At 35.7% G+C, this 20352-nt stretch overlaps 1 protein-coding gene across 1 annotated transcript in view; it reads left to right on the forward strand.

Moving 5' to 3' along the window:
- Positions 1-20352, forward strand: part of UTRN (utrophin) — a 467571-nt gene that overhangs the window by 408942 nt on the left and 38277 nt on the right. The window contains exons 60-64 of the mRNA XM_081829379.1: positions 2190-2391; positions 7456-7541; positions 11254-11411; positions 12919-13085; positions 14027-14138. Of these exons, the coding sequence (XP_081685505.1) occupies positions 2190-2391; positions 7456-7541; positions 11254-11411; positions 12919-13085; positions 14027-14138 (725 nt within the window). The remainder of the gene's footprint in view (positions 1-2189; positions 2392-7455; positions 7542-11253; positions 11412-12918; positions 13086-14026; positions 14139-20352) is intronic.

Genomic DNA, 20352 nt, shown 5'->3' on the forward strand with positions numbered 1-20352 from the left:
TTTTTCTGATACCATCTCTAACTCATGTGAAGCTTACACAAGTTATTTTTGCAATTAGCTAAAATTTTACCAGTGATGTATTTGATATCGGAAGGAAAGGGATTGACCCCTATTATCCAGACTTGTGTTTTATATTTGTCTCTTTTTATCTCTTTTTTTAAATGAAGTCTTCCGTGTTGAGTTGTTTTAGAAATAATTTTATTCTGTATAATTTTAAAGCACTTCTTTTCCATTATAGGTAACTTGAAAAAAAAATCATTCTACGGTATTTAAGTAGCAAGAGTGGACACATTTCATAAATGTCTTTAAAAATTTAAAATTAGTGGTTATTCAGTGGTTAAAAATTGATAAATACAAAAGAAGCTATTCGTTCATTTATTTAACTATCAAAATATGTCATTATATTTTCTGAGGGGATAGTTTTGCATCAGACAAGGAGGAAATAGCTGGCTATATTAAAATTAAAAGTTCCCCTGAGCTTATTTCTTTTAAATTTAAAAAGTTAAATATGGTGGGGCACCTGGGTGGCTCAGTTGGTTGAGTGTCTGGCTCTTGATTTTGGCTCAGGGCATGATCTCAGGGTCCTGGGATTGAGCCCCATATTAGGCTCTGTGCTCAGTGGGGAGTCTGCTTGAGGATTCTCTCTCCCCCTCTTCCTCTGCCTCTCCCCCTGCTCATGCTCTCCCTCTCTCTTTCTAAAATAAAAAATAAATAAATCTTTTTTTTAAAAAAGTTAAATCGGGAGATAGGGAAAACATTTTATAAAGCAGGAATTTCAATGAGCAGACCTTAAATTCATATAGGTTCTGTAATTTTCCAAACCCCTATCTTTTAGATTTAGAAGAGTCATTTCTACACTCAGTAAATGTATAGATACATGGTAATTTGATAATCTACTGTTTCCCTGGTTTCAGTTAGCTAATGAATGACTCACAGTTGATTGAAAAGAAAGATTATGTAAGTTGTTTTCTTTTTTGTCTAAACCTTTCCTCCTGGCCCGTGATGATCTCCCCTAGTGCAACACGTGCTTGCCCCTGAGAGCCAAGTGTCTGCCTCAGCATAACCAGTGCCACCCACGTGTAAGCCATGTACCATCCATAGTGCTGTTGTCATTTCTGAGAGCCCCCTAGACTTCCTCGAATTCTTGTCTTTTCCCAAGCAGTTCTATCTTCCTGGAATTCTTCCCTTACTTTACATGGTCTCTTGTATCTTATATTCTTTAAGGCCCATTTCAAATCCCCACCTACCCAGGGAGCCTTTTTTAGGCTCCTTCTACTCCCCTGTGGTAATAGCTCTCCTAGAAATCTATGTATTCTCATTGAATTTTCACTCCTTTTAGTAAAGTTATCAGTACGCTCACTCTCCCTCTCTGACTGGCCATCTTTGAGAGCGGGGGGCTCCAGCTTATCCTTCTGTGCCCGTCATGCTCTAGCCCTGGCCAGTCCCACTGTAGATGTTCTGCACATGAAGCATAAGAGTGGGAGCAAATACACAAAGGCCCATGGATGTGGCCTGTATTGTGGACCTCTACAAATCCCATGTAGCTAAAATGGCCTCTATGCCAAAGCATCATGGGAAGCAAACCAGGTGAGGGCCAGATTGGGAGGGCATTCTAGATCAGGTTTGTTCAGCAGACAGTAGAGAGCTACTTTTTTTTGGCAGAACCCATTTTTTTAACTGCACATTTTCAGTGAGTTTTGTATGTCATAATGTATGTACATGTTGAGAAACAGAATGATTGGTTTGGCCGTGGTATAAAGGATGACTGGGAGGGGGTGAGCAGGCTGTTCTCAGGAGTTAGGAGAAGAGCAGTGCCATATTTTAGATGTTCTGCTATGTGGACTAGATTTATTTATGCCTTCCTATGTTTAAAAGTAGAAAAAGCCTGAAGAGAGGAAAGCCAGAAAAGGAAAGTAGGAAGAATTGATATTCCAAAGAGCAAAAAATGGGATCAGATTGAAAAGTAACAGAGTTTAGATGCAAAAGCATGAAAATAAGAGATTACAGATAAGAGTTTAGAAATGTAAGAATGGAAATGCTATTTATTTCTTTAAAGATTGAAATTGGCTAGAAAGGATAGATTCTTAAGTTGGAGAATCAAGCTAAATACTTAAGATGAGAAATGTTTTTGTTTTAGTGTTGTTATGTAATGTGATGATTGTGCATATTCCTTTCTCTCACCCGATTAGTGGATCTCTTAGAGTTGAATACAACAAATGAAGTTTTCAAGCAGCACAAACTGAACCAAAACGATCAGCTGCTTAGTGTTCCAGATGTCATCAACTGTCTGACAACAACCTATGATGGCCTGGAACAAATGCATAAGGATCTGGTCAACGTTCCGCTCTGTGTGGATATGTGTCTCAACTGGTTACTCAATGTGTATGACACGTAAGTTTGCATTGTTTCTCCTTAAAATATAATCATTGAATGAAATATATTGGTAATGCCAAATGTCTAAATTTTGAAATGAGTTTTTTAAGAAGTACTTTCAAAGTACTTTTCCTAGTGGAAATATTTATGTTAATTGTTGAAAAGAATGACTTTCCAAAATTTGAACCCTTAACCAGCAATATAACAAAAAAGAATGTCCACCTATTATTTCAAGATTTTGCTTCAGTTTATAAATACTATTGGATTCCTAGTGTCACATTGGCTAGGGGAAGCCTAATATAAATAAGTCCTATATCCTCCTCTCTTCTTTTGAAAGACAAAAATTTATATTTGTTGTTATGAGTTACAGTAATTGGCTCATAATAATCCACTTTGCAATTTTTGTATGACAACTTAAGAGCCATTTGAATGGCAATTAAAGGGATTTAATTTGTCTTTTCATATTAGCTTTATTTGTTGTAATAGTGGTTATGTGTATATGTGGTGTTTTAAATAGTTTATGCTATAGGACACTCTAATATCTGTAATTTAATTAGATGCTCACTCTTACATGAAGAGCACTCTCAACTTCCAGCATAACTCATTCGCCATTAATTTGGCTGTTTTGAATGTGATAGTGCATTTGTGAAATAATCAATTCTAGAAAGACCTGCTGTGGGCTGACATTTCTAAAACATTAGGAATTATTCATTCTTCTGGTAGGGGGTTAAAGTATGCAAAGATGAAATAAGAAAATGAGAACTGTTGATTTTCTCTCAGAACCTAAAAGTTATTTTCCATTAATTAGCTGCATGAAAATTTGTGTTTGTCATCCTTTTATTTGATTTAGAGAGCAAGAAGATAGATGATAGTTTATAAATGTACATGTGTTTAGCAGTGGATTGATTCCGTATAAGTAAATGGTGACAACAATAGCTTTAGGGATGATTTAATTGAAATTTTATTTCTTTTGATTAGAAAAGTTTGTTATCTTTCAATATTCACAAATATCACAACAAAGTTTTTTGTTTTTTTTTTTAAATAATTAAATAGCCATCGTGTACTTGAGGACTCTTAAGAAACTCACTGAAGAACAGATAGGTAGCATGAATCTCAGTTATAATAATGAATGTGGGATTTACGATATCCCTATCTGGTATCTTTTAATACATTTCATTTTATCCTTTTTTATCTTTCTAGGGTAAAATATGATAGTTAGCATTAATTCACTATTTAGTTGATCTTCAATTTTTTAAACATCCAAAAGAGACATTTTCTATATAGTAAATTCACCAGAATAGATGGTCAGTTGGGTATTTTAACTACAAAGCCTGTAACTTAGTTTGAGGACCCAAAAAGAATGCTAAATTCATAGAATACTTAGTTGAGAACTTCGTTAAGCACCACAGGGGTATGATAGAGATGCATATTTTGAGTAATAATTCAGTAAGAACTAACTGAAATCACCCTCCTCTAGTTCTAACACACTACATTAGTTTGCTAGGACTGCCATAATAGAGTACCACAAACTAGGTAGCTTAAATAAAAGACGTTTATTTTCTTACAGTTCTGCAGACTAGAAGTCTAAGATGAATGTGTCAGCAGGGTTAGTTTCTTCTGAAGCCTCTCTCCTTGGCTTATAGATGGCTGTCTTCTCCCTGTGTCTTCATATGGTCTTTTTTCTATGTGTGTTTGTGCCCTAATCTTACAAAAACATCAGTCGTATTGGATTAGGGCCCACCCTATGACCTCATTTTAAGTTATTTACCTCTCTAAAGACCCAATCTTCAAACACAGTCACATTCTGAGGTACTAAGTGGTTAGAGCTGCAACACATGAATTTCAGGAGGATCTAACTCATAACATGTAACACCTACATGTGCTGTTTTTACTGGACAGCCAAAGGGAATAGTGCCACTTAGTTGTGAAGGAAGCAGAATGTGAAATGTTGTGATTCATATTCTAGGGAATCAAATGTTGGCATATTTCCACTTTCCATCATCAAATGTGAACACATGAGAAATGTTATACTAAGGTACTGTTTCTTATTTAGAAAACAGTTTCTTGAAATTTTCCATTTTAAAGGAAAAAAGGCTTTTAGGATTTATTTCCCTTCCATGCCAAAGAAATACAGTGAAGACCATGCTGGGTCAGAATGGTCTATGCATTCAGTCTAGTTTTCTGTCTTGGAGAGGAATATCATGAATTAACCTAAGGGGAAAAAAACACAGTTAATCATACAATGGCAGTCTCAGATGGCCAGAGTTGGTTGCCCAAATTTCTCTAACAACTGTAATTTATCAATTTATGTAAACAAGAGTTATTAACTCTTTTTAAGTTATTAGTTTTCTTTGAGAATCTGATGGAACTATGATCTACATGATCCAATGCACTAGAACGTGTTGGACCCTAAGAAGTCTCTGAACCTTGGAAATGGTACCATGATCTAACCTTTCCATTCATTTAGCTATTTTGATATTCGCTCATTAACCATGTTTTTGACTGCCTTACTTTGTGTAGTATGATACAGCCAGAGCGGGTATTTTTAGCTCTTGAAGTATATTCAAGCAGCTCTTGAATTAATGAGTGATGCACACACAGGAGATCATAGAATTCTAGAAGGAGAAGTACTTTGAGGACATTCCATCTTCCATTCTGCCCTCTTCATTTTACTCTGCCCTCTTTGTTTTACCAATTAAGAAATTGACCCAGTGAGATAAGAGACTTTATCCATAGCCACCTATTGCATATAAGTGGTAGATAGGGAATTAATACTCAGGTTTTTTTGATAATCACTTGTTTATTTCTGCCATGTAGCCATATCTAAAAAAAGAGTACTTTTTAAGTTATATTGAGTTTACTATTTATTTTCAAGTTTTAACATGTATCCAACTCCTAATATTCTGAAATTTTACCAAAAAAACCCCTATTTTCTTCTCTTGTGAATGATGAGAATCCAAATTTTTGGTTCTTGTTGCTTTGTACCTTGGCAGCTACTCAGCTTTTGGCATCTCAATTCCTCATCTGAAAAATTGAGATAAAAATATCTGCTCTGCTTACCATACATAAGATATTTGTGAAGGGCAAATGAACTAATATATGTGGAAAGGACTTTCTAAACTATAAAGATAAAATTTATTCCATTTATGAGTTCACAGCCTCACTCAGTCTTCATCTTCCCAGGTTAAAAAGTCTTAACTTCACGAACTTCCTTCTAAATTTAATAGAAATAAAAAATGTTTAAATCATGATTTAAAGCAATAGTCTGGAACGCTTGGTTTAAATATTTTTGTCCCTACAGAAAATATTAACCTCATTTGCTGCAGTGTTAAGTCATTTTTCCACTGTGCCAAGATGGATATAATTTTATAAGGTACATATCTTTCCAGTTAAAGTAATTTCAGGAGTTACTTATGAAGACAATCAGGGAACCAAATACTTAAATATTAGGTTATGTCACTCACTAATAAATTTCTTTGCCTCCCTCTTCTTTTTCAAATCCAGGTATCTTATTTAACATCAAAGCCTTATCATCTGATCCCAGATGATATAACTTGGACAGTTTTATCAACTGTTTGCCTTAATACAAGCCTTTCCTCCACCCGAATGCATCTTGTCTCTGGTGTTCACACTGCTGCTTCTTTCCCCTTGCCCAGGATTTTCCCGTGATAACCTACTTTCTCCTAGGGACAGTCCAGCCATGTCATGCCTTCGGTATCTGATTTGAGTCTTCTCTTCTCTATCAGACGTTATGAGACTAATAACTACTCAGACTAATCGCCAGTCAGAAATAACGAGTCAGCCACAACTTTCTTGAACTTGACTTATTTCCATGTATACAGGTTGCTCTCCTGTTTTCTTGTGTGTTTCCCGTTGTTTTCTTGTCTCTTCTCTAGCTGTATGTGACCTTATCATGGGTGGGAACTGTGTCTTGTACTTTTTTGTTGATCCTCATGGTACACAGAACAATGCTGAGATCACAGGAAACCTTAATAACTGTTAATGGTGTGATGAATGGATGATTGACATTTTCAGTAGCCTTCCTGATGACGTTCCTTTCTTGTGTTGTCACACAAGAGGTCATCCTCTAATACATATCATTTTGATCTCTTTTCCCTTAAGGGATTCCTTTGTCCTTAGCCACATCCATCTACTAGTCTATTCACCAGCCTTTTGTTATCTTCTGCAGGTCTATTGTCTGATTATCCAGAGATAATCCATAGCAAGGATCATGTTACCAATTTTTGTAGTTTCTGCATTTCCCATTCCCCATCCCCAGGCTCTAGTACATTGGGACATTTGGTAGACAACTCAGAAATTCTTCGATAAATGACAAGAATAAAGACAACTCAAAGCTTTCAAAGACAAAAATTTTCTTCTAGTCAACTTATGGTTTCTCATTGGCATAGTACGAAACTTTTTCCTTGTGTTGATTAATTAACGCATTTTGTATTTAATTATAATTTAAGACTTCCCCAAATAGAGATTTCATACCTGTCTATGTAAGATCACCGACTATTATAATTACAGTAGTAATTTTAAAAAACTGAATTGACAGAGACCAAAATCAATGAAGACAACAAGTTTTTAAGTATCTAACAAGTTATTAGCTCTTGGTATAGTTAATTTTCTAGTTTTTGTATATATTTTTTTAGATACATCATTATACTTTTCTTGCTATATTAAGCAACATGCATATTATATATACCTTTAGCTATCTATTTTAAATCTTGCATTTGTAATTATTAACAGATTTCAATTCATACTATTTCTAAAAATATCTTTTCAGCTTTATAATTATCATTATCATTTTACTTTTACTCATTCTTCCTAGTTCCTATGTTCCACGTAAGTGATTTCAGGCTATATATTCTTCCAGACTGGGCCAAACATACTGTTAAAACATGTCATGAAATTATGGTATGGATTTAAAATTATTAAAAGTGAATAGAAAAATTGCATCTCTAAGATGCAATCATTGTCTAATAGTTTACCCTCAAGAAAATAGATATCCAGAAATAATTAGTGTCCTGTATATAGCTTTAAATGCATCTTAACACATTGAGATTCTTATAATTACAGGGGTCGAACTGGAAAAATAAGAGTGCAGAGTCTGAAGATTGGATTGATGTCTCTCTCCAAAGGTCTCTTAGAAGAAAAATACAGATGTATGTAAGACCTTTCCTGTGCAATAGTGTTTTTAGTAATAATAATGATAATAACAATTGATTGGAGGCTTAATTTATATGATTTGCTTGTAATAACAGTTTCCATTCTTTTTACCCCTTACTACAACATGTCCCAGGCTAGACAAAGGGTGTCAGTGAGAAGTGACGTGGATTTGTGTGAAATGAGGTGAGGTGCCTTGATGGAGTGAGAACCAACTGCACATTATTTCTCATCTAAATCGCAGAATAATCACCTCAGAATGTGGGCATCATGACTTCTGTTTTTTTAGCTGAAAAAAAAAAAATTAATTCTGAGATGGATTAAAAATCTAGTCCGTGGCTGCAGACACAATAAATTATGGGGGTAGAATTAGATCTTAGATTGTTCTGACTCTAAAACCCAAGTTTCTATCTCTCTATACTTCCAATGATTGAAAAAAAAAATTAAGATGGACTAGAACTATTACAGACATGGGCAAATACTTATATTTTATCATGTAAGAAAATAAAAAAAAATTGTTTTTATTCACCAAATAAATCCGTGGTATCCTTTTAGCTGTCAGTTAATGAGGGGCAGGTATCTTGGCATTTTGAAAGGGATGGGCTTGGGAGCCAAGGACACCTGCCTTCAAATCTCAGCATTGCCACTTAGTGGCTGAGTGACTTTGGGCCCATTACCTGATCCCACTGAATACCACTAGCTAAGGGGCGATATTACTCCCATTTCACATTTCAGAAAGCTGAAATGTAATGGAGCTCCTTCAACTGAAGAATGAAGCTAATAGTTCCTGCTTTGAAAGCAATTAGAGATAATATGGGAAAAGTACCTAGAAATAACAGCTGTTGAATAAATGGTAACACTTGCTCGTGTGGCTCCAAACTCTGTAAAGTTTTTCTGATTTAATTTTGTCCATAAAGTGTGGGTGACTTGATCCTTCCATGCATACCTCCGATGATTCTTTACAGAATCTATTCATATATTCTGGGGGGAAGGGTAGGGATATTTCATGGAAGTTGAGATACCAAAGCACAAGAGGATGTTTGATCACAGGTCCTATAAACTTAGTTAAGTTTTGCATTTTCTGTGAACATACATGCCTTTTTTAAAACTTTTGTTTTCTGGGATGTCTGTGAGGCGATTTGCCTGTGAATTTCAGGACTAGATCGTGGTGGCTTGTTTTTCTTAAGCCGTTTGACAAGGATGTCAGTGAAAAGAGATCTGGGATTTGTATGAAACAAAAAGCTGATTGTGGTAAGATCAGGAGGTGAGGTGCCTTGATGGAGTCAGAACCTAGTAAACCATGCAGAAAAAAAAAAAAAAAAAAAAGCTTTGCAGAAGGCTTTTGTTGGGTGGCCCTTTATTTATCCAAAATTTAAATCAGCCTCAGCATTGTAATTGTCGAAAGATAATAATTTTCAAAACTAAGAAGGTTATTTTTTATAATGAGTGGGAAAGGAAAATGTTCATGAAAACATCACTGTAGCACTAGAAGAAAAGGACTTTTTTTTAATCATTTGTAGTCTGGGGTTTTCGTGTGCTCCTGGAAGAATTTAGAGTTCCTTAGAAGTAACAGTTACGTCACGGTGCTCATCTTATTCTGTAACAAATACAAATTCAAACTCAAGGTTTATCATGAATCTTAAAATGTAAGCATGATCTGCTTTCTTAGACCAATGATTCTTCCTCCCTTTCTTTGCAAGTTGATTATCAGAGGGTACCTGAGACCAAAAGAGTTACAACACGATGACTGTAGTTATAGAGCAAAAACCAGATGCTACACAATACAGTATATAAAGATTTCTTTTATCTGTACACATACCTTCAAACGTATTTCTGAAATACGTCATGTTTCAGATGAGTGTATTTCAGCATACCGATACTCATGCACTCATCATACAATGGACACACTTTCTACAAATGTCAGCAAATTTCATCCTCTGTATTATTTCACATTAAATTTTCAGATTATGGCAAGGAAAGGAGAGGCCCTGCAATGAAAATTTCTGATATTTATCTTAATCCATGAAGTATGCTATTTTAGTACTTAATTAAATAAGACATCTCTTGGGTTGAAATCTTTAAGTCTTTCCTGTGAGTATTGAGACTCTGGAGATGGTCTGGGGTTTTGTTTTGTTTCTTATTTTGAGGTCCTTAGCAACTCTGATTTTAGTTTTGATTGCCCCAGTGATATCAGAACACTTGCTCATTATTATTTCCTTTGTTAGATTAATATTGAAGATAATTTGCTCTCCAAACTCAGCGGCAGAGGTGCCATTCTGGGTCAGTTGGTATCCAAATGCACATTGATTTTGCAATGGCTAATGTCCGTGTCTTCACCCTGGTGACATCTCCTTCTCTCTTCGTGCCTTCTTGAGAATATCCCTTGATTAGGTTCTAATAACAGCTGGACCTTCTTGCTTATAGCTGAGTAGCTTTCTTCCTCATCAAAAACACACTTACAAAGATCCTTCAGAATGGCCTTTTGCATCTCTTCTGTGCCAATTCATTTGAACTTGAGTTTTAGGTTGTGACCTGTCCCCACATCCTTGATAGTCCTTCTTGTTTCTGACTATAATATGAAAATGTGGACTTCTGTCAGAATTCGGAAGTATGTCAAGATGTTAAGGAATCTTTTCTTTTATGTTTTGTGTGTAGTTTTACCTTAACTGTGGCAGAGTAGTATAGTTGTCTTCCTCAAAAGAGGAAAGTTTGGCATGATTGATGTCACTGGAATGTGTACTTTCCTGTGTAGAGCATTATTACCTAGGAGGTCTCTTCCTGGGAATGGGTTTAAAATGAGCATCCTGAGAGTCTTGGATAAATATTTTGTGGTTTTGATAGTCTTATTTTTAACAAAGGGAAGGGGGGTGAGGGAATGAGCAAAATGAGTGAAGAGGAGCGGGAAATACAGGTTTCCAGTTATGGAATGAATAAATCACAGTAATACAAGGTACAGCACAGGGAATATAGTCAATGGCATTGTAATAACATTTATGGTGACAGATGGTAACTATACTTATGATGAGCACAGCATCATGTATAGAGATGTTGAATCACTATGTTGTACACCTGCAACTAATGTAACATTGTGTCAACTGTACTTAAATTTTTTAAAAAGGAAGAAAAAAAAGAAAAACAAATGGAACTCTAACCAAATCTAAGTGAACAAATGATAATGAAAACTAAATTTATCTAACTTGGATTTGCTTCTTCTATGTATGCTTATAGTTAAAGTTACATTTCATTATAATTACTATGTCAGTATCACCGGGCTTGGCTCAGTTGTTTGAAAGTTCACTGTTGGCAGTGTTAGATTTAGCATTATTTCCCTTAAAAAAAACACCCCAAAATGATACACTTTGCTCAGATATCCATTTACCAGATATTGTTTGAAAATGGTTTTTAGGATCAAATAAATATTTACTCCCCTTTTTTCTGTTCTTGTAAAACTTCACATGAAAAGCATTGAGAATTTATGTTTTTTTTTTTAATTTTTAGAACTTAGAAATTTCTTTCCAAAAAGTATTCACTTCTATAAGAAAGTGGATTGTTTTTACATGAAATTTCTCCCTCGATAACTAATGTGATTCATGTCCATGTGATTTTTTTTTTTTAATCTACATCATTCAATTGACAAAACCAAGGATATGGTTTACATAAAAGAACAGTCTCAGCCGATAGAAGTTAACCTCTGGGCTCTCCTCCTCGTAGATCTCTTTAAGGAAGTGGCGGGGCCCACAGAAATGTGTGACCAGAGGCAGCTTGGCCTGTTACTTCACGATGCCATCCAGATCCCTCGGCAGCTGGGGGAAGTAGCGGCTTTCGGGGGCAGTAATATTGAACCCAGTGTTCGCAGCTGCTTCCAACAGGTAAACACGAAGGATCACTGGTACGTAGAATGTGTCAGGAATGGTGTTGAGGATGTTCTGAGAATTCAAAGAGGGAACCAAATGGTAGAAGACATTGGGTACCATCCTGGTACATTTGTGTTTTATTTCTTCAAGCACATTTGATTCAAGGAACAGCAACCTCCTCGAGGAGACTTACTACTTATCAATGGATAAAACCCCACATCATTAAAATATGCTCTTAGATTGCTGTGGTTTGGCCCTGACTTTGCCCCGGGCCTCACCTTTTCCACCTCATTCCCTTGCTGTCTGCTTTCCAGGTGCAGTTTTCCTTCCTTCATTCTTGCCCTAGCACCTTCGGGCATGTGCCCTCTGTTTAGAATAGTCTTCCTTACCCTTCACCTACAAACTTTGTTCTCATTGCTGATCCTTATTCTTTCTTTTGATCTTTGCATGAACCTCACATTCTCTGAAAATCCTTCTCTGAGCCCTTCAGGTGAGGTTCTATACTCCTACTATCTATTTTCACCTGAATCTCCTCTGTCTCCCTTTGATGCTCATGAAAGTGTAACTACATACTGAGTTACATAATTGATGGATTAGTGTTTTTTCTTCCATACAAACCCCAAAATTCTTTTTAATGCTTGCTGTATATAAAAGCATTCTAGAAATGTTACTACTGGTGTTATATGTAAGCATAAAGGAAAAGGCTATAGATATTTTGCCAAAGCATATCCAGTGATTTATTATTGCTGAGAAAAAAAAAAGCTCACACCATCTCTTTAAGGAGAATTGATGTTATGGGTTATTAGATTTTATAATGGCCCTTTTACTTATTTTACAAATACAAAAAAATACCAAATGAACATTCTAAATACGATTCTCCCATGTACTGGTTCATACGGTGACCTTGACAAATGTGGGAGAAGGATGTTGTTACAAATTTAACTTTGCACATATGAAAATTAGTCAGTATTACGTTCTAAAGAGAGACTAAGGCATTTAATGCAATTAATCATAATCAATTTGGAAATGCTGCCAGGTATATTCATGGTAATATATTCCCAGTGTAATGTTGTAACAGGTGGAGCAGGACACAGAGATACCAGTTTTTATTTAGCATCTATAATGACATTCAAATTTGGGAAGTTACCAGTGAGTCTTTACTTTCTCAAATTTTTACTGTCTTAGATGAATAAGTTTTATAGGATTAAAATATTTATGTGAAAATAGTATGAAGAATTGTGTGGTTTGGGGTTTTTGTTTGTTTGTTTTAAATCTGAGCCTATTAAGGTCTTGGGATTTTTTTTCTTCCTCCTATATGATAATTTCTGCTTTTTCTAATTTTAGATTCTAGAATTTTCTCTCCATGAAGAACCTTAACTATTTTATGATTTAACTCACCTGGAAAGAGTTCTATAACTTATCTTTCACTTTATATAGATTTTCAGAAGATTATAAAGCAACACCTGCTGCAGTTTAAATGAAGAGGTTTTCTTCACTTTGAGTATATGTGTTTCTTTACCAGAATAACAACAAGCCAGAGATAAGCGTGAAAGAGTTTATAGACTGGATGCGTCTGGAACCACAGTCCATGGTCTGGCTGCCCGTTTTACATCGAGTGGCAGCAGCTGAGACTGCAAAGCATCAGGCTAAATGCAACATCTGTAAAGAATGTCCAATTGTTGGATTCAGGTGAGATGATCTGTTGCCCGTGGTAGCAGGAGACTGTTTTCTGTTCTGTTGTTGCAATTTCAGCATTCATCCCTTCCTACTGATTCCCACTGGGGGGTTGTGTCCTCAATAAATGGGATGCTTAGCATATTCCATCTATCTGAAAATGGCATTCCTTCTTATAGCTATTACATGAAGCTTATTTTATTATTATTATTATTGTTATTTATACCACTCTGCTCCAGAACCAGAGATTTTTCTGAATTTCTATTTACATAGATCCCAGAAATGTTCATGCATGATAATTGTATGACTCATTATACTTACATGGCCCCGATGGAATTTGGTGATGTTGCAAGGCCTTTGGGGTCAAACTTAGTAGTCAGAAAGCGACATTTAAATACTGAGAAGTAACCAGATCACTTTGTGTTACTTCTGCCCAACTTTGTTATGAAGTTGATTAACCTGCTATTCACCCTCACTGGAGGAAGCTTTGTCAGGGAATTTTGAGATTCATCTCTTATTGATGGTGTAATGGATTTTTAAAAATTTGATGTGTCAAGCTAATAAACATGACTCTCCTTCTCGGCCATTTGCATTCACTTTCACACATTACAGAAAATCTTCTGACGTGGATATTTGTCTTCACATAATGTTGAAACCGATGGAAACATGAGTTAGAGACTTGAATTCCAAAAATTTGCTTTTTTTTTTTTTTTTCACTTGGGAGGTGAGTTCATTAATTTCCCTTGTGAAATCCAAGATTCTCTTGGCCCTAATTTGGAGCTAAGATACTAAGAAAATTCCACATTTTGTGGCCAATCTACCTTTTATTTCCATGGTGCTTTGGGTGAATGGCATTCCTTACCACCAATGAATGATTTAAATAATAGGCATGCAAATAATAGGCATGACTAAATAATAGGCATGCAAGCTAATGAATTTTCTTTTCTTCTCTCTAGGTATAGAAGCCTAAAGCATTTTAACTATGATGTCTGCCAGAGTTGCTTTTTTTCGGGTCGAACAGCAAAAGGTCACAAATTACATTACCCAATGGTGGAATATTGTATACCTGTGAGTAATGAGCCACTTCTTGTTTGTTTGTTTGTTTGTTTGTATGTGGGAAGAGAGGAAGAGGGAGAGAGAGAATCTTAAGGAGGCTCCATGCCCAGTGAGGAGCCTGACTTGGGCTCGATCCCACTACCCTGAGAGCATGACCTCAGCCAAAATCAAGAGTTGGATGCTTAACCAACTGAGCCACCCAGGCACCCCTCTTGTTTTTTTTAAATGTCATATTGCTTTCGAAATAACAAACGTCAAAATTACTCAATATGTTTAGACTTAAATTTTTATGGAAAAAAATCACTTTTAAGACTCCTTAACTATTTTGTGTTTTTTGTTTTCTTATAAACAAATACATCTATGTTGAATTCATTAACATAGAATAATTATACTTTTTTGAGAAAAATTAATTTATTACATTTTATTTACATCTGTGTTTTGATTTTAAACTTAACTTTCTTGGTAGCAAGCTCTTTTTAAGAGCTCACACTGGCCTGCGTTGAAAATGATACTATGTGATGGAAACCATATCTCTTTTAGACACATTTAAAATACGTTTTCATAATTACATATTTTTATATTAGCAAAAAAGTAGAAAACAGAGGAAGTGAAAAATTCATAAATCTAGCTCCTGAATCAAATCAAATCAAATCTCTGATTTTGTTAAGATTAATTTTTATATTTATGTTATTTTGATCCTGCTTTAATCACTGAACATATGGTAGAGTAAATGCTGTCCCCTTGTAATTTTCCTAGTTACAGAATATTTAATTGAGTGAATTACTAAAATTTATCTAACCACTCCCTCAAATTTATTTGGACACAAGTTTATTTTCAATTTTCTGATACTATAAACAACACTCATATAAATATCTTTGTGAAAATAGGTCTTTCTCTATATTGCATAAATTATATTTCCATGATATAAAATACTGGAAATAAATGATGTGGGTTGATGAATATGAGTATTTTTATGGCCAAAATTCTTCATGTTAATTTACTTCCAAAAGATGTTTATACCTCTTTACATTATTATCACATTTTGTTAATACCCCAATTTCATTACAGCCTCGCTAGCATTGGACACTGATTCTTATTGTTTCTTTGATTTAAAGCTATTTTTTCTGAAGTTATCTTCATTTGCTGTCAAGAGCTGTTTTTTAGCTTCCTTCCAAATAGTGAACCAAAATTTATTCATAGAGCTGTACATTTTCTTTAGGTTTAGGGAATTGAGTTACTTTTTCGATTATAAATTGACAGAAAAACAGCAATGCTTATAAAATACACACATATAAATCTCACAGTCTTGAGTATCTTATCTCAAATAGGTACCCCATATATGGAGAGGAAATTTCCAGAAAATGCTGCATGATTATAATAGATGAAATACCCATAGTGCATAATAACTTTAACTAGGATAAAGATCCTCCAAGAAAATTTATGAAGCACCATTTATTGCTATGATTAACATATTTATTCACTCAACAAATAAACATTGAGTACTTACCTTGTGTCAGACACTCCTCTCGGCTCTAATTCATCATTGTACTACCAGGATAGACAAGATTACTGTCTCTCCTGCTACTTTCCATTTAGGAGGAGGGAATGTGTGACGAAGAACAAGGAAACAAATAAATGAGATCATTACAGATTATAGTAAGCGCCTTTAAAGAAATAAATGGGTAATGAGATAGAAGATTAGAGGAGGCACTTTAGATAAAGAAATCAGGGAAGGTCGGCCAGAGAAGTTAACATTTGAGTTGAGACTGAAGGATGAGAAAGAAGCAGGTGTGTGAAGAACTAGTAGAAATACATTTCAGAGAAGAAACAGGAGACACAGAAGTCTGGAGATGGGAAAGAGGTTGGCGTGGATGGAGCACAGAAGAAAAATGGAGCATGTTCCACAAGGAGAGGGAGCTGGGTAGCACCAGCTATGTCATTTGAAATGCCCAGAGTATCGTGAAGAGGTGGAACCCCTTGTTCAAAATGTCTTATAACTTTTAAGATGGCAACAGCAGAGCATTAACCCAAACTTAGGGAGCTTGTGCGTGTGGGTCCCCTGCAACTGCGCAGGTCACACATCCAGGCAGATGGGAAAGAAAGAGGTGGGAATGATAGGGGAACAGAAAGAAACGGGTGAATTTCTCCATCCACCAAAGGGAGAGTGGTAGGAGATGAGATGAAAGAGAAAGGCGGTATCAGATTGTACAGAACCCTGCTGGTCGTTATAAGAAATTGGGGAGAAGTATAGTATTAATATTTGCATGATTAGAAGTAGGCATTTAGGAAACTGATTATAAAGAGCTGATGTCAAAAAATGGGAAAAATCACAAAGTAAATATACATTGAAGATGTATAAAAATGATGACATGTTTAAAGATGTATAAAGTAAGTAAAGATGTATAAAATTACTATTTTTCTAGGTCTTAAATGTAATTCCTAATGATTTTGCAAAATACCCACACAATTTGAAATCTACATCTCTTCAACAGTAGTCATTGGCCATTTGGAAATGCTGGCGAATCACTGGATACACTGATGCATTTCACTGATACATAAAAACTCATTTTAAAATGAAATCTGTAGGTTACCCAAAGCTCTTCTTGTTACATAGATTTTTGCAAAATCATTGTTGTCCTTCTCCTGCATTGCAAAGGATGGCTTCCTTTTTGTAGGTGTGCTTTGGGAGGTCCTTTGCCTCTTTCTGGAGTTTAGGTAGTGATCTTAATCAGCAGCCTACTCATAGATCATCTTATGACAGGTTATTTTCTGCATTTGACCCCACAGCTTTTGATAAAGTAACTAGAAATATATGTAAATTGAATTTTTGAACGGTATACTCTTGAATTGAATAGTAATGAATTAATAATTAATGGTTCTCAAATTTTCTTTCTTTTCATCCACATTCTTTGGATTTTTGCTCTCCTCTTTTAAGTAAGCTTTTTTTTATACTTCATCTGTCTTTTACTCAACATTCCCTAAACTCATTTGATGTCTGTCTTAGAAAAGGAACTCAAATCTGAGTTTTTCAATGCAATGATAATAAGCACCGCTTGCATGCAAATAGGTGAAACCTTTCCATGCAGATCTTGACATTTGCATTTCTCATAGAGCTTCTCCATTTGTGGTGGGGATGGTGCTCTAGTTACATTACTGACGTCATTTCTTTCCCCTTCAACTTCCTTCTTCCTGAATCTGAATGTTTTATTGTTAAAGGTTTTCTGAAGTCTTATTTTAAACCCTCAAAGCTCCAGAAATATTTCTTCAAACACATCAGCTGACTGTGACAATGTTTGTCTTCAGATGTAAGCAGACTAATGGTGTGTGAATTCTCTTATCATAATTTATGAAGGCACTTTATGAAACTGATAGTAAAACATCTATATACAGAAGTGAAGTAGAATTCTTCTTTCTCTTGAAAATGACTTTTTTAAACTCGTATTTTCTCCCACCATTCTCTAACCCCACTTTGTACATTTAAGGAGTTTAAGGACAGTGATTAGGCTCAGTAAGAGGTCATCTAAAACAGCAGCATGACATAGGTTCTGTTTCATCCCTGTCACCACTCTCTCTCTCTATCCCTCCAAATCCCACCCCTTCACAAAAACAGCTCAACTCTCACTGGTGTGTAAAATCTCCCCAACGTCCTCCGGCTTCCCCTCCCAGGACGCCTCACCCTGCGGGCTCTACCAGTCGCTTCTGTTTCACCAGTTAGTACTTGACTGTGTATTATCTTGTATTGTTTTCCATGTGTTTTTATCCCCTCCACTCTCTTTTTAACTCCTTTTTTCTTACTATACTTACAGCTGGCTCATAAAAGCTAAATCAGTTCATATCTGATATTATAAATACTAATGATAGAATATTAAAGCTGGAAAGATCTGAGAAGTCATCTAATTCATTCTCATTTTAAAGAGAAAACTAAGTCTTAGAAAAGGTGATTTGTTCAAAGTTGGTGGCCTGGATTTAGTGATTTTACTGCCTTAGGGAAATATATGTAATTTGGCACATTAGCAAACTGTCCTGTATGCTTGCTGGAGTGTTATGTTTGTTGGGTATCCAGTTATATAGGCATTTTGCTGGGGACTGAAGATACAGTGAAAATACAATGAAGGAAAGTAAAGATCTCTATGTGGAGAAGTTTAGGACTATGTATTTTTTTTAAATGACTAAGTTTATGGCTCAAGATAATAGTCAAAATTTTTTATTGTTACCTGTGACCTACATGTTTGAATTCAGGGATTATTATTTATTTAAAAAATAGTGACATTTTATATTAAAGATGTGCAGATTTTCAGTTTCTTTTTATTGGAATAAGTCTGTGATCATGCAATTTCACAATGAAAGTGACCCTAATTTTATCTTTTAAGAAATTGCTTATATTCTCTGTTGCAAATAACCAAAATTTAATTCACATTAGACACATTTTTGAATGTTAGGACATAGAAAAAAGATAGCCCCCTTTTTAAAAATTCAGTTAGTCAACATATAATACATCATTAGTTTCAGATGTAGTGTTCCATAATTCATCAGTTGCGTAAAAGCTATCCCTTTAAACTAGAGAGAGAGGATGATGAGTTTCACGTATGATTTCTAAGAGTTTATGCAATTGCTGCCAGTGAGCGAGAGCTAGATAGGATTAAATATTAAGGAGCATGGAAAAGGTTTGGAATTGCTACTGGGGGTAAGCATGAGTCAACAAGAGATGAGTAAATTGATTGCTACCTTGCAATAGGAGTGCAGCTGAGGTTAATTGGCAAGGATTTGCACTGACTCCATCACTGTTCAGTCGCTTTGGAATTAAAGGATGGTAGATAGAGTTGAAGGCCAAGGGAGTGAATGATACAAAAGTGTTAATGATACTGGGATTGCTTTGGGCTGTCCCCATACTGAAGAAATCCCAAAAGGGGTTGAAGGGCTGTGGGGGAAAGAAGAGGTTTGTTCGTATTAAAGAAGTAGGAGCAAGGGTAACATTTTTTTTTTTCCAAGTTAGAAATTGGGAACCAAATAATGTTTTGAGTAGTGATGAGGTCTGAGGTTTGGACATACCCCAGTATGTGGCTAATGTGGAACATAAAAGGTTTTGAGATGAGGTGGCATTTAGAAGATCATCAGTATGTCTCCAGAAGGTGACAGGTGGTAGCTGGGTCTGGCCACATATGGTCAAAGGGGAGTGGACGGGCACATTAGTTTTAGTTGGTGAGAAGGCTGAGGCTAAGAGCAAAATGCTGTAAACCTTTATTCTTGGCCTTTGTGGGAGAGAGATTATACAGCCCATCATGGAGAGGATGGTAGGGGAGATGTTTTATCACAGGACCATCAAGATTCACTGAAAGAGAGGGGTTGAGGTTGCAGATATGAACAAGATGTAGTGGAGTGTGTATATACATCAAAGAACACAGAGTCCACGATGTTGGGGAAAGGAAGTAACTAATCAGAGGCTGTGTGCATCTGGGAAGGGACAGTGGTCCAGGAGAGAAAAGGAGAAATGAGAGGGAATAGGGTACTTGCTTGTTGGCAAATACAGGCACAAGGAACCAAAGTGTGAGCCAGAATAAGAAGGTGGTTTGAGAGATGTGTTAGCTCAGGGAGAAGAGATGGGATGTTTGCAAAATTTTATTGCTAGAAAAGTCTGCAATGTCAGCTATTCCGAGCATTCAAATTGATGGAGTGGAATCTTTACCAAATTCTCTGCTTATGTGCAAGGTTCGGATAGGATTAGTTTGCACTGATAGTTTCATTGAGATTTTGGTAAGAAGAGCGGAGGACAGGAAAAACATACCTCCATGGGAAACAGCTTATTACTTTAATAACACTTAAAACACATTTGTATTGTACTTTCTAAGCAAGTGTATGTTACTTTTAAAGCAACAGTTTCAAGCATATTCTTGCCAATATTGATTAAATATATGGGGAAATAAACCAAAGTTTTGTACTTTCAGTATTTCTAGAAACTGTAGAAAAATCAATTTTCTACTAAGAAAAAAAAAAAGTTTTATTTTTTTTATTTGTTAATCACCATACATTACATAATTAGTCTTCGATGTAGTGTTCCATGATTCATCGTTTGCATATAACACTCAGTGCTCCATTCAGTACGTGCCCTCTTTAATACCCATCACCAGGCTAACCCATCCCCCCAACCCCCTCCCCTCTAGAACCCTCAGTTTGTTTCTCAGAGTCCATAGTCTCTCATGGTTCGTCTCCTCCTCCAATTTCCCCCCCC

The sequence above is a fragment of the Leptonychotes weddellii genome, chromosome 8 (genome assembly GCF_054177405.1).
Source record: "Leptonychotes weddellii isolate Sample4059 chromosome 8, ASM5417740v2, whole genome shotgun sequence".
In the NCBI taxonomy this organism is placed as follows: Eukaryota; Metazoa; Chordata; class Mammalia; order Carnivora; family Phocidae; genus Leptonychotes; species Leptonychotes weddellii.